This window comes from Triturus cristatus, chromosome 7, assembly GCF_964204655.1.
Source record: "Triturus cristatus chromosome 7, aTriCri1.1, whole genome shotgun sequence".
Lineage (NCBI taxonomy): Eukaryota > Metazoa > Chordata > Amphibia > Caudata > Salamandridae > Triturus > Triturus cristatus.
The window spans coordinates 1,369,383,866-1,369,397,539 of NC_140590.1; the positions used below are offsets into that span (position 1 = coordinate 1,369,383,866).

Sequence of the window (13,674 nt, forward strand, 5' to 3'; positions counted from 1 at the left end):
AATTGCAAAATCAATCATGGTGAAAGAAGCTATTATTGCAGTGCCAAAATTGTTTAAAGCTCAATGTCAAAAATGCAACTGGCAACTGAAAGGAAAATGTGTCTAGAAAATAGTCCACAGAGTGAATGGTAGTCACACACTGGAGAGAATTAGGGTGTTTGTCTCTTGCTGGTGGTGGAGGTCTTGCCATCTTCTACTGCTAGTCCACCATCCTCGGGGCGTGATCATCCACAGTTGCTGGGACTGAGGTCGGTGTCGTTGTTTCCTCTTGTGGCAGGGCCTCCCTTTCTATGGCTGAGCTAGATGTGGTTGGGGCAGATGCAGTAGGACCACAGAAAGGGGAAGTAATTGCTGGAAAATCCTTGCACATATGGATGAAAATATCATGCAGCAACCCAGTCAGAGAACTAAAATTAGAGTTCATATTCTCTATCTGTACATTGTACTCCCTTTGCAACTGTTTCATGTCCCGGAGATCTGTAAGGACCTGGCTCATCATGTCTTGGGACTGATGAAGGGATCCCAAAGGCTTCGTTAATGGTGGCCTGGGTGACAGTGAACCCAGTGGCCACATTTTGTGGCCCACAGATTCCCTCCTAAAATCCCTACCCCCACTAGCTTTTTCCCTTGACCCAGTGTGGGCCATCCCACTGGTTCCTGCCTGAACTGGAGGTAGTGGTGGTGGTGTATCAACAGCTGTCAGGCCTGGGGGACACAAGATTGGTGTGATGTTGGTCTGGACACAGGAAGTGGAGGTATCCTTAGACTTACGTGTGGTAACAGCTGGGGTGGGGAGGCATAGGTGTGAACAGAGTGAGACTCACAGGAGCTGTATGTTCAGGCAGACCAGATGGACCAGGCTGTTCCTCGTCAACCAGATTGGAGGAGTGTAGTCCTCACCGATGGCTTCATCTTGGACTGGAGTGGCGGTATCCTCAGTAGTAAATGGTTGTCTATGTATTCTGACCTATTAGGAATTAATTACAAATGTTTGAAGTCTGGATTATACATTACAATATGTTGATGCTACACTATGAAGCAACCTAAAAGTTAAAAGCAAAAGATTATGATGATTGTAACTTTCAGTGGTATGATAATAGGTTACACAAACAGTTTAAATGACACACAAAACTAGCAGGTGAAAAAATCTCCTAAAATGCAAAAAAGTTGATTAGAAAGTATACATAAAATATACCAAACATTTCACACAACACAATAGAGAGGTGCAATGTAAATTAAACCATTCCAAGGCCTAGCAGTTAATATTCTGACAGTTACACAGCTTAGAAGGATATGTAGCGTTAGTCATTCTTTGAACATTGCAGAGTATATTTTCACAGAAATAACCACTTATATTCAGAATACAAAACTACATACTTTAAAATGTTTGAGTAAATAAACTTTGGTTTGTGAAATCAATGTAATCAAATAACAGGGATAAGACCTCATACGCAATTCAACACAAAAAAATTAGCATGAAATAGACATTGATAAATACCTGGGACTTTGACAAATGTGAAAATGTGTTAGGAAAGAGACAATGAGCAGGATAACATTGCAATAATAATTTCACAAAACAAAAACAAGGCATCATGATAGTTGTAGTAATGTCAAGTAAATATTAGCAATACTTGCAAATCTGTACGTTAAACATACCTAGTGAAATTATGCAGCAAAAAAGAACAGACATTTACAATATCAAAAACGTATATGGAATATGTTATTTGGTGTAAAAACACTTACATGCAATATCACATCATGTGAAATGTTATGGAGATTGAGAACTGTGAGCTTATTAACAACAAAACACTTTCAAAGAAACAAAAAGACCACAAGAGAAATAATAAAAATACATATGTGATTGTATGTTTCTAAAAGGTGCAAAACACATTAGCAAAATCTAAATGTAAATTAAAAATGACATTTACCAGTCTCCACTCCATCAAGGATACATGTCAAACCTTCAGGGTGTAGGATCTGCACGACCTTCTCCTCCCAGGGAAAAAGTTGTAAAGGGTGACTGGGAGAACCACCACCAGTCCTCTGGGCCTCCAGGTGATGCTTGGAGGTCGGGGAAAGCACTCTTCCCCGCAGGTCATTCCACCTCTTCCTAATTTCTTCCTGTGTGCACAGGTTCTTTCCTACAGCATTCACTTCTGTCAACTATTCTGGCTGACATTTGCTTTTTCTGAGATAAGGTTGTAGTTTGTACTTGGATCCAAACAATTCTGTCTCTACTCTAATTATTTCATCCACCAGGACTGACAATTCTCCCTCTGTAAAATGAGGATTTCTCCTCGCCTGCCATTATCAATGAGCAAAATTTAAACATGTGTTATGACCCACAGAAATATGAATAAAAGAAGAAATTAGAGACACAAAACAGAAATCTACCGAATAAACCTGACTTAACTGTCAAACGTTCAGCTTGAAAATATTGTGCTGCAGTGTAATGGCAAAGGATCGTGATCTGAAATGAAGTGTGTCTTATAGTGAGGTATGCAAACTAATACAGTCACCAAAACACATCAGGTGTGTGAGCTGCCATCCATCCACAAGCCAGAGGAATAGTCCAAAGTTGAACGAGTCCCTTGGTGATATCACTCTATCAGCAATCTACGGCTATAACGACACCAGCACAGCTGTGAAATCTACATAGGCTCAGTGCAATCCCGCCACCCTGTCAGTGACAGAGTAATGTTCACCAGCTGATAATTCTGCAGTTTTAACAGCTGCGAACCATGTATGCGACAAATAACACTCTTTCACCCCAGACGATGATCCAGCCAGCACACATCTAAATACAGCAGACAGGATTCCGTCAGCTTGGTGGAGTACTTGTAAACTCGGCTACAGAGGGATGACGGGATTCCCTCCAAGATCTAAACAGGCCCTTGGATAGAAATTGTCACCTCTAGAGCTGTGGAAGAATCTGCAGCAGGGATTGCCAACCTTCTCATAATAAAAATAGTTCCTGTTTTATTCTTTCTTGTAGTTGTCTTTACTATAGAGAGGATTTGAGGGAGAACACTGGCACCGTTTGGCATCTGTTAAAAATTACAGATCCTGAAAGCAGAATGCTATATGAGTACATATGAATGTCTTTCCTATTTTTGCCAATTTTTATGTGACTCAATTGGGATAGACGCCATGAACCACCCAAACTGATTTGCCCCGTATAATGAGAGACTTCTTAGATTTTATTTCCATGCAATAGTTTAATTCTGCTAAGTATTAGTTCCAGAAGCTTTACTTTGCTTCTTGCTTTTATATTATTTTTTATACTTATTGTTATACTGTTCCATGATGGCTGCCACATTGTGTCTTGAAACAACGTGCCAGCCATCTTGTAGATTTACAAAATAACATTCCAAGATTGCCACCCACCACTACTGACTTTGCCAGTGCTTGCATTCCAATTCTACAAGCTTTGTAAATGCTTGTTCTTATTTGTCAGTACTCAATGGACATTGAGCTTGGTGGTTGAAACCACTGATTGAGTTTAGCACATTTGCTTGTATGAAGCGCTTGTTATAGTTGCAAAGATACATTTTTGATCAGAAAGATTTCTGAGTGGTGCTTGGCTAGCTCCCTTAAATATTTGAATATGAAGGTTTAGGCCATTAAAATTACTAGATCATTTTGCAGACTTTTAGATTTACACTTTGTGTATGCAAATGGCTTTCACCTGTATCAAATAATGATGTAGAGGAACCTTTTAACCGTAGTTTATCATAGAGTCACAATATTGCACTAAATAGAATAACAATTTTCAGTTCAAACATGAAAATATTCAATATTCTGGTTATAATCTTTAGAAACACTCAATCATTGATTGATTTTGAAATGCATTGCTTATTGATTGTGCGTAAGAGAATGATTATCTATTACTGACCTGCCAAGGGTGAAAATCATCACGAAAACTGAGACATTTAACTTTTTTGAGATTGCAGGATAACATATCGTCCAGAGCATGAGCCAGCACATATACAGCCTTGTAGGCATAATAGGAAAAGCGGAAATTTTCCACATTGTATACTGCGCTTGGAAGTGCCTTGAGTTGCTCCAATCCTGTGCAAATACTGTTACTCTTAATGTTATTTGTCTTATCTGCTATCCTTGGGTGACTCACATTTGTCTCCCAGTGACATTCAAATACGTGTTCCCAGAAAGAAGTCACAAAAATGTCAGAGGGACTTGATGATGGGTGTAGTTGAAAAAGAAATTTTTTGAATGTCCAGCTCTCTTGTTTTTGAAGTGTGATGATAAGAGAACCATTAAGCAGTTGCTGTAGATTTTCTTTGTAAAATAAAATGGTACCATGTAGGCTTGGGCTCATTAGCCACACCTTGCCTGTTACACCTTGTACTGCCAGTGTGTCCATGAGACCGCTCACCTCAGTGTGGTACACATACAGAATAACCGTGGTGACTGTGGATCTTTTGATCAGATCGACAGTTGATAATATTTTGTTCTTATTGTTGTTCTCACCCAGGGTTTCCAAGAAGGCCACGCACACTCCATTCTTTCCAAGTTCATGTCTCAAAATTTGACCACCTTGGATGCCATAGTCACTAGCTGATGCCAGGATTCCTACCCATGTCCAGCCAAACTGAATCACCAGCTGTGCCATAGCATATGGCACTCTGTCTATGCTTGGGTTGGATCGAACAAAAGATGAAAATTGATGCTTGTCACTTAGAAGTGGCAGTCCAGATCCATAACTGATCTAAAAGATGACATATATACAAAATGAAAGATATAACTTCACTGTCAACACAAATTTGGATAAAAATCATACACACACATACATCAGTGTCTATGCTTGATAGTCAAAATACAAGGGTACACATTTTGATTGCACATTGTACAATAATGCGTAAGTTTGAAGTACAAATGACATCAGATACAACCTTTCTTGAAAAATGTATGCAGAAGTACTTTGCATTCTTCTATATGTTGTTTTTTTGTAAATCAAGTCTGTACTACACCTGCAGTTGAATTAGGAAGAAGAAGGTAACCCACACAAATTGCAGAAGAATCTGAAGTGTACATTGAGTGGGCCAAAGCATTACCAATAGAAATATAGATGACGTTTAAGCCAAAAACTACTTTAGGCCTCTATGTCAATAGTACACTGAAATTATGAGCTTTTACAGTTGAAGACATGGACCTCTTACTCAGTTATCATTTGCTTTTGTTGCAAGACTGATGTTAGGGGTAGATTTTCATTTTTGCGTTTCATAAAATAGGTGCACCTACCTGAGGTAACAAAAGTGCATGGCAACGTAGTCAGAAAATTATGTTTCCAGCTGTAAAATATCAGTCGCTCAAAGTATTACCTGATTCACCCAAAAGTGGTGCCTGCTAGTTTTCATCACAGTGAAGATGGAATCAGGAAGGTTTCACTCACTGAAACGTCTCAAGAAGCTTGAATTTCAATCTGCCACCATATTGCCTGAACAAAAGCGTGATGCTCTGCTCTGAACTTGCAAAACAAATTATTGAGCACATACTTGGTTTCACTTGATGCCCAACAATCATTGATATACTTGACCACAAATATTTTTCATGTTTCACAAAAGAGTGAACTCAATATCCACTATTGTTAACCTACAAACCGTAATAGACAGTTAACCCTGCATGTAATACTTTGTAGTAAAAGTATCTGGAATTGACTTATTCCAGATAATTTATACTATCAAAGTGTGCATGAAGCTTAAGGGCCTGATTACGAGTATGGTGGTCCAATCGACTGCTGTAGTTGCAGTGGTGGTCTGTGGACCTCCAGATTGGTGGTCCACTCTCCGTATTATGATTGGACCGCTGCTACCGTTGGGTAGACGCAATCTTGCGGTGGTGGTGCAGCGGTCCAAGGAAGTAATATGTGGGCGGGACACTGTGGCACCACTAAGCATATTCAACGTTTCCTCACCACCCTCCTTTTCATGGCAGTGGGCCTACCATGAAAAAAGAGTGGTGAGGAAACTAGCAGGGCCCCCTATCACCTCTGTGCATCGTGGTACATGCAGGGGGGCACATGATGTGCCCCCCTGTATTTCTGCACCCCCTGTTCCTGCAACGGACGAAATGCACGACATGGCGCATTTCTTCCTGTGTAGGAACATGCTGCAGTGCTCTCACGGCGGAGCCGTTCTAAGGCATTCGTTTGAGCCTTAGAAAGGCACTGCCACGGGACAGCTGACCACGCACCGCGGCCATTGGAAGAGTCCTAGAGTGCCCATTAGAAATGTCTGGAGCAGTAGGGGTAGTTCACAGTGATTGTATGATGTTGACTATTTTTAAATAGGAGGATAACAAACTCAGTAGTCACTTATACCCAGTCTTTTAGGGTCTGATTTAGAATTTGAAGGACAGCTTCCAGTCACAAGCATCACAGATAGTATGTTTGTTGTATTACAAGTGCACAAGACATAATGAACTTGCCATAAAGTGGATGGGATGTCCGTTATGTTAGTTAGGGAGTAACCGGTCTGCCAAACAGTAAACCAGGCCCTTATTCGTTTCTGTAGAGCATTGTAGTTCACAGTATCAACTGCTGCTGATTGGACAATGGATACAAATCTAATTATGCTGGCATACAGACATCAGCATGAGTCACTGTAGTCTAGGATTCAAGCATCATCGTCAACAATTCAGCATTGCTTTCTCTACAGCCTATTTTAGATCTTAGTTTTTTTTCCTGTTTGATGTTCTTGAGTTTAACTTTTACTCAACTCTCAAAGATATGTAACAGTATAGGCAACATTGTGACTTGGCAGAAACTATAGAGATCTTCACATTGAACAGTAGATTGTTTTAAGAGATGGGAGGTCTGACCAATGTGCAGACTTCAAGGGTGAAAGAGTTATTCAGTTCTTTAGCACGATTAACTGCAATAAGAGCAATAAAGTGGCCAAAAACTTTTGGATTAGAAATGATCGTCCCCAATGCCATTTGGGTAATTCAGTTCCAAAAATTAATTATGCATACAATGAAGATAGCAACATTCTTGCAGTTTTAGCAATGATATCATAAAATATGTCACGAGTAATGTAATATGTGGGGTAATTAGCTGTGCATAGCGAGGGAGCTAGTCAAAGTTACCTCAGGGCACACATAGTTACATGAGATAACTATAACTGTAACTGGTGAATTTCTGTTGCTTTTAGAGTTTAAAATGTTACTCTGTTACTGAACATTTCACTAAACTATAAGGTTACTTTAACCTTTGGTGTTTTCAGTAAATTTCTTTTTTTTACGTAATGTAATATTTTATTACCATAAGTAAAACCAAAATCTCACTGCACACGGCCTTTGTCCATGTGTAGCTGGGAGCTGGCCTTAGGACCTGTGGCCAACCTCCACTTTTCGCCACCAAACACCCTATATATAAAGCAAATTAATCATAATTCTCCAAAAATTTGCAATAATTTTCATTAAATGTATATTTCAATAATACACACAACACAAAGTTTATTATTATTGACAACTTAAAAAATATTTAATAAAGATTTGTTAAACTACATATCTGTGACTCTTTCTATTTACATACTTTTTCTTCTTGTATTTTTGGGGTGAAAAAGTGATACATTATTTTTTCTTTAGAAAAAAACAAAAACAAAAATATGTCTTAAGGGTCAATTACGATGCCAGTTGGAAAGCATTTAGAGACCGAATAGGTCTCGGAATGGTTTTCGATCGAATCAGATCCGGGGAGTCCGACCAACTGATAATGATGCTTCCGGGTACGATTCGGTCAGACTCTCATTGACTTCAAGAGGAGCCTGTGTTCCAACTGAATACAGATACTCCCATTGAAAAAAGGGGTGATTGGGGAAAATTGTGCACCCTGTGGTAGGCACCCCTTGGTGCCTGCCACACTGTGCATAGTCTGAAAGGGGGATCCCTTGGGTACACCCACGGGACTGATTCGTAAGGCCCTTGGTGAAGGGGAGGCCTGCCACGGGCCCCAAATTCAGATACCAGACAGCCGATCCGAGTCACAACAACTGTGATTTGGGCCCAGAGGATAGGGTTCCTGGGGCCATTTTATGGCTCAGGGAGGTGGGGCCCTCATCTCCAATATTTAAATTATCAGCCTAGGGAATTGGTCATTGGGGGCTCACCTCGTCAAGGGAGAAGGGCACACGGCCCCCTCCCCTTTATTTTAGGAGACGGCTCCACTCCTTTTGGATAGATATATATATTACCACGGGGTCCTTCACTCTGCCATCATGGCAGAACACGACAGGAGGCGGCACACCAGGAGATAGCACAAATAGTTTTATTGTGCACCAAAATCAAGGACGATGCGTTTTGGCGTTTCGCCTTTGTCAACTTGACAATTGGAAGTAATATTAGAGACGTTCCGGAGCCTCTTACACTGACCCTCCTCGATTTGGTGCACTCCACTGCCGGAATTCGTAGTGGACTGTCTTTGAAAACAAGGAAAACGGAGAGCCCCCCGAAGCCGACATCTCGGGACGTCAAGCGCAGATTGGATTGCATGAACATGAGTATCCTGATTCTCGTGAATGCCGGAGGGCAAGCCGGGATCCAGGTAAGCTCACTGTGTGGTCTATCTGTGGTTTGTTAATCCCTCCAGGTGGCTGATGGGAGAGGTAGTCCTGTAGGTTTTTCAATCTATGGGCAGTGGGTGTCAAGGACAACAATTATTCCATTAAGATGGCCGATGATTGGGTCAAGGATCATGAAGAGGCAGCGCTTGATATTTTTAGCGATAAAGACGATTGTGACAGAGCGCTATCAATAAGTGGCAATGTACAACCGTCGGTGGCAGGCATTGATTTGAAACAATTACTTGGTGAACTAGAGAAATTACAAAGGCATGAGGTGGCCAAATGGTGAGAGTGCACATCACTCAAAAGATACCTGGAGGTGGATCACATCCCAAGGGGTTTAAGGATTCTCGTGGCCCCAACCTACGAAAATCAGGATCCCGCCATGCTTCAGGAATGGGCTGATAATAGTGCCCAATCGTCGCGAAACATGCTGCAGATACTGATAAAGTTTGCAATAACGGACAGAGAGAAAATATTGGCCAGAATAAATTAGATATACAGTGAGCTTGAAAAAACATCTAATCAAGACGAAGTAAAGAATGGATTAACAGACATTAAGAATCGTGTATTAAAATACGAGCAAACGATCGAAGAAAGAAAAGCCAGCAAATTCCAACGTGATAGGAATGATTACCTGCACGGTAGAATTGATACTTTTTCAAGAAAATTTGAAAATATCCGTCGTCAACAGCTATCAATGACAAGCAGTGGCCCCCCAGGACATCATGAACCCAGTGAATTTGAACTGAGTTCAGAAGTAGAGTCTGATCCTGAAGCAAGTAGTAGGGATCAAGCATGCAATGCACCAACACCGATTCAGGAACTTGGTTTTTTACGCGTGGAGCGTTTGATGAGTTTACGCCCAAGACCTCCGCAACAGGTGCGTACATCCAACCGGGCTCAAAATCAAGGAGCAGAAGGAGGAGGAACCGGCGATGGGGCAAGCACAACACAAAAATCAACATACAGACGGAACAGAAGGAGATAAAAGATACAACAGGGACAGAGAACACAGTCATAAATCTAACGACCATGGCTTTGAAACGGGAGGAAGAACAAATCCTTGCTCTGGGGCTATGTTATGTTATGTTATGTTATATTCCATTTATAGTGCGCTCGGCTACTCACGAGTATCCCGGCGCAAAACCTGAGGCAGACAAAGGAAATCAGACAAAGAGAAATGTTTTCAGCTTCCTTTTGAAGGCAGCAAGCTCCTAAGTGTGACGAAGATCAGGGGGGAGGGCATTCCAGGCCTTGCTGGCCCTGACCACCAGACAACAACCTCCAATCCTCTGAAGTCTGAATCTGGGAACCAGGGCCAGGCCCCGAGAAGCCGAGCGCAAGGCCCGTGCGCGGGCATAGAAAGAGAAACGTTTCTGAAGGTAGAGAGGACCCTGACCATGGAGGGCGCGATGAGCCAGAACCAAAGATTTGTATTTGATTCTAGCCGCTACTGGTAACCAATGAAGGGCAATCAGGTGGGAGGAAACACTCAGTCTAGAGGAGAGACCCAGTAGCAGTCTGGCCGCAGTATTCTGGACTACCTGCAATTTCTTAATGAGGTATCCCGGGGAGCCAGTATAGAGAGAATTAGCGTAGTCCAGCCGGGAAAGAATCAACGCGCAGGTAACTGTGACTCTGGCTGCCTGCGGAAGGAGAGGAAAGAACTTTCTCAGAGTTTTAATAAGTTCAAAGCAGCAGCCAGTAGTTTTCTTAACCTGGGTGGAAAACAGCAGATTCTCCTCAAACCAGACGCCCAAGTTCTTAGTGAGCCGACCCTCAGACGAGGGGAGGGGAAGCTCCTGAGGCCAAAGCTGATGACAGAAATCAGAGGGAAAAGGGCCGAAGAGCAGAATTTCCGATTTTTGGTCATTGCACTTGAGCTGAGCCCCTGCCAGCCAAGCGAAGAGGGAATGCAGACACTGTTGAGCATCCAGAACTGAGCTGACAGCCTTATCCCAGGTAAAAAGCAGCTTAGTGTCATCAGCGTAGGCCATTACTTTAGCACCAAGTGCTTCAGCCAGGTGGATGAGAGGCGTAACATAAATATTAAAGAGCAGAGGGCTCAGGGAGGAACCCTGCGGGACACCCGTAGTGACCAGGCGGGGGGAGGAATAGCAAGGAGGGAGCCAAATCTGCTCAACCCTATCCTCCAGGAAGGACCTGAGCCAACCCTATACGGCCCCTGACACACCGATCTCAGCAAGGCGGATCAGCAAAAGATCGTGTGGGACCGTATCAAAGGTCGCCGAGAGATCCAATAAAATCAAGGCGGCCCTACCCCCAGCATCAAGGCACATCCGGATGGCCTCCATGACCTCGACAAGGACTGTCTCAGCGCAATGGCCCGAGCGGAACCCAGATTGCGATGGATGAAGGAGAGCCTCAGCCTCCACATAGTCAGACAATTGTTTAAGCACCACCTTCTCACAGATCTTACCCATAGCTGGCAGGAGAGAGATGGGACGATAGTTAGCGGGCTCAAGCGGGTCCAAGGTGGGTTTTTTAAGTAGCGGCAAAATCTTAGCCTCCTTCCAAACTTGAGGAACCACCATAGTCTGAAGGGAAAGATTAACAATCTGGTTAACTTCTAAATAAATATTATCTGCAACAGCTGCTTGGAGTCGAGCCGGACAAGCATCAGCCGGAGACCCCGATTTAAGACCTCTGAGGATTTTCAGACTATCCAAAGGGTGAACTGGGGAAAAAGCAGATAGCGCGGTAGATGGAACCGGGGGCGCCGACAACAACACAGGAGTGGGGGGGGGAAGATGCCTGAATAGCCAATATTTTGTCACTGAAGGCGCCAGACAGAGTGTTGCACCAGTCAAACGAGGAGGGAGCCACACTGGTCTGGGCCGCCGGGGAGGTAAAACTCTGGACTATAGAAAATTTTTCCTTGGAATTATTCCTGGCAGCCTCGATGCAGGAGGTGTAGAAGAGACCTTTAGCCTCCGAGATGGCGGCATAGCAAGATCTCTGGGCAGTTCTGAGCTGACTTTTGGCCGCCGGGCAATAGTTGCACCTCCGCCAGTCACGCTCCAGAATTTTACACTCTTGTTTAAGCACCTTAAGGGCGGGCGTAAACCAGGAATTCGAGGGGGTAGTTCTGGCCGGTCTTATAGAACGGGAAGAGGTGATGGAGTTAACAGCACCAGGCACCCAGCCTGTAAACCTGGATAGACAATACTCCAAACCCCGGACATCGAAGGTCTGGCAGTGTCGAGAGCATGAGCCAGATCCCGAGGGTCCACTCTCCCCAATACAGGTTTCAGGAAAACAGGTGCCTGGGCCTCAGCCCTAGAGACGGACCAGGAAAAGTAGGATAGAAAATGATCAGACCATGACACAGGGAGGGGCTCTTGTAACAGGATAGGAAAGTTGGAGCAGATCGGGTCCAGTATATGGCCAGCCCGATGGGTGGGGAGGACGACATGCTGGGCAAGTTGGGCAGTATGCAGATTGTCCAACAAAGCAGAGGCCTCTCCGACCCCTGGCAAATCCAGATGAAAATTCAGATCGCCGAGGACCAAATAGTGAGAAAACCGGGCTGCTCTGGAAGTAAGAGCATTTCCACATGCCAGAAGAAAGGGGCTGGAGGGGCCAGGGGGGCGATAAATCAGGGAAACCCCAAGAGTAAAGTGGGCTGACAAGCGGGCACTAAAATTCAGTGCTTCACAGCCTACCCAATCCCCTGAATCACCTGAATGAAGATCATTTTGCAAAGAAACAAACTTTGATTATACGCAGACTAGGATAGACCTGTATCATTTTATACGCAGATTGAAATTACGTAAGCATTTCTTTAACACCAAAGAAAGAATTGATACAAGTGAACATGGAGGCACAGTGTCCACAGAATCAAATACTCTAAATGTAGCAGATATGACTTTTCTGAGAGACATGACGGAGCTGGAAACTGATGGTATAACCAATGTAGTAACTAGTGGTCAAGCAGCAATTAGATCAGATCTAAACTTATTTGCAGCTGTGGTTACACCGTTCAGACCGAAATCTGTCTTCAACCCACTAATGCATAGGGACAATATTGACATTTTTGCAGATAAAGTGATTAAAGATTTTAAGGAATTGGCAATTGAAAGCAGTAATATTTTTAATAAAACCAGGCATAACGAACTAACAAAATACTCCAGAGTCATGCAAAGAATAAAAGAGCGCCCCGACATAGTTGTACGATGGTCAGATAAAGGGGGCAATGTTGTGCTTTGGCCTCTTGAAATGTACAACAAAGAGGCAATGACACAACTATTGGACAAGGATTGTTACACACGGATCAGTGCCACCAATATCATCAGCATCAAAGAGAAATACCACAGATGTTTATACAAATGGAGAGGGAACGGGTTGATTACAAGGAATGAGTTGTATTTAATGAAAAATGACTACCCTGTGACACCACAACTCTATCTGCTCCCAAAAGTCCATACAAATGCAGAGTGTCCACCGGGCAGGCCAATCATATCTGCCATTGGGAGCCTGTTTGAAAATACAAGCAAATTTATTGACTTTTTCCTTCAACCATCCATTCAAGCTTTACCTCCATATACTAAAGACACGGGGGATTTCCTAACTAAAATCTTTGATTGTAATTGGCATGAAGACTATGTATTCGTCACGTTGGATGTACAAAGTCAGTATACAAGTATCAGGCATCACGATGGCCTGAATGCAGCAAAATACTATCTGAGTACAAGGGATATAGGTTTTTACCAAAATACACTTATGTTACTACATATGATGGAATGGTGCCTGGAGAACAACATCTTCATGTTTGATAGATTACTTTACAAACAGACACAGGGCACAGCCATGGGTACTTGCTTTGCCCCCAGCTATGCAAATTTGCATATGGGCTGGTGGGAGGAGCAAGTACTCATGAGGACATACAATACACAGATGTCTGAAAATGCAGTACTGTACCAATGCTACATAGATGATATTTTTATTCTGTGAAAGGGCACTGAACAAGGTGATATTGATTTTGCTGATGAAATCAATAGCAATGACCTAAATCTTAAATTTACATGTACCACAAGTAGGAAGTCTATTGTATAACTTGACTTAGAAT

At 42.8% G+C, this 13,674-nt stretch overlaps 1 protein-coding gene across 1 annotated transcript in view; it reads right to left on the reverse strand.

Moving 5' to 3' along the window:
* Positions 1-13,674, reverse strand: part of LOC146812077 (extracellular calcium-sensing receptor-like) — a 316,208-nt gene that overhangs the window by 120,730 nt on the left and 181,804 nt on the right. Inside the window, exon 3 of the mRNA XM_085615124.1 lies at positions 3,896-4,729. Within this exon, the coding sequence (XP_085471250.1) occupies positions 3,896-4,729 (834 nt within the window). The remainder of the gene's footprint in view (positions 1-3,895; positions 4,730-13,674) is intronic.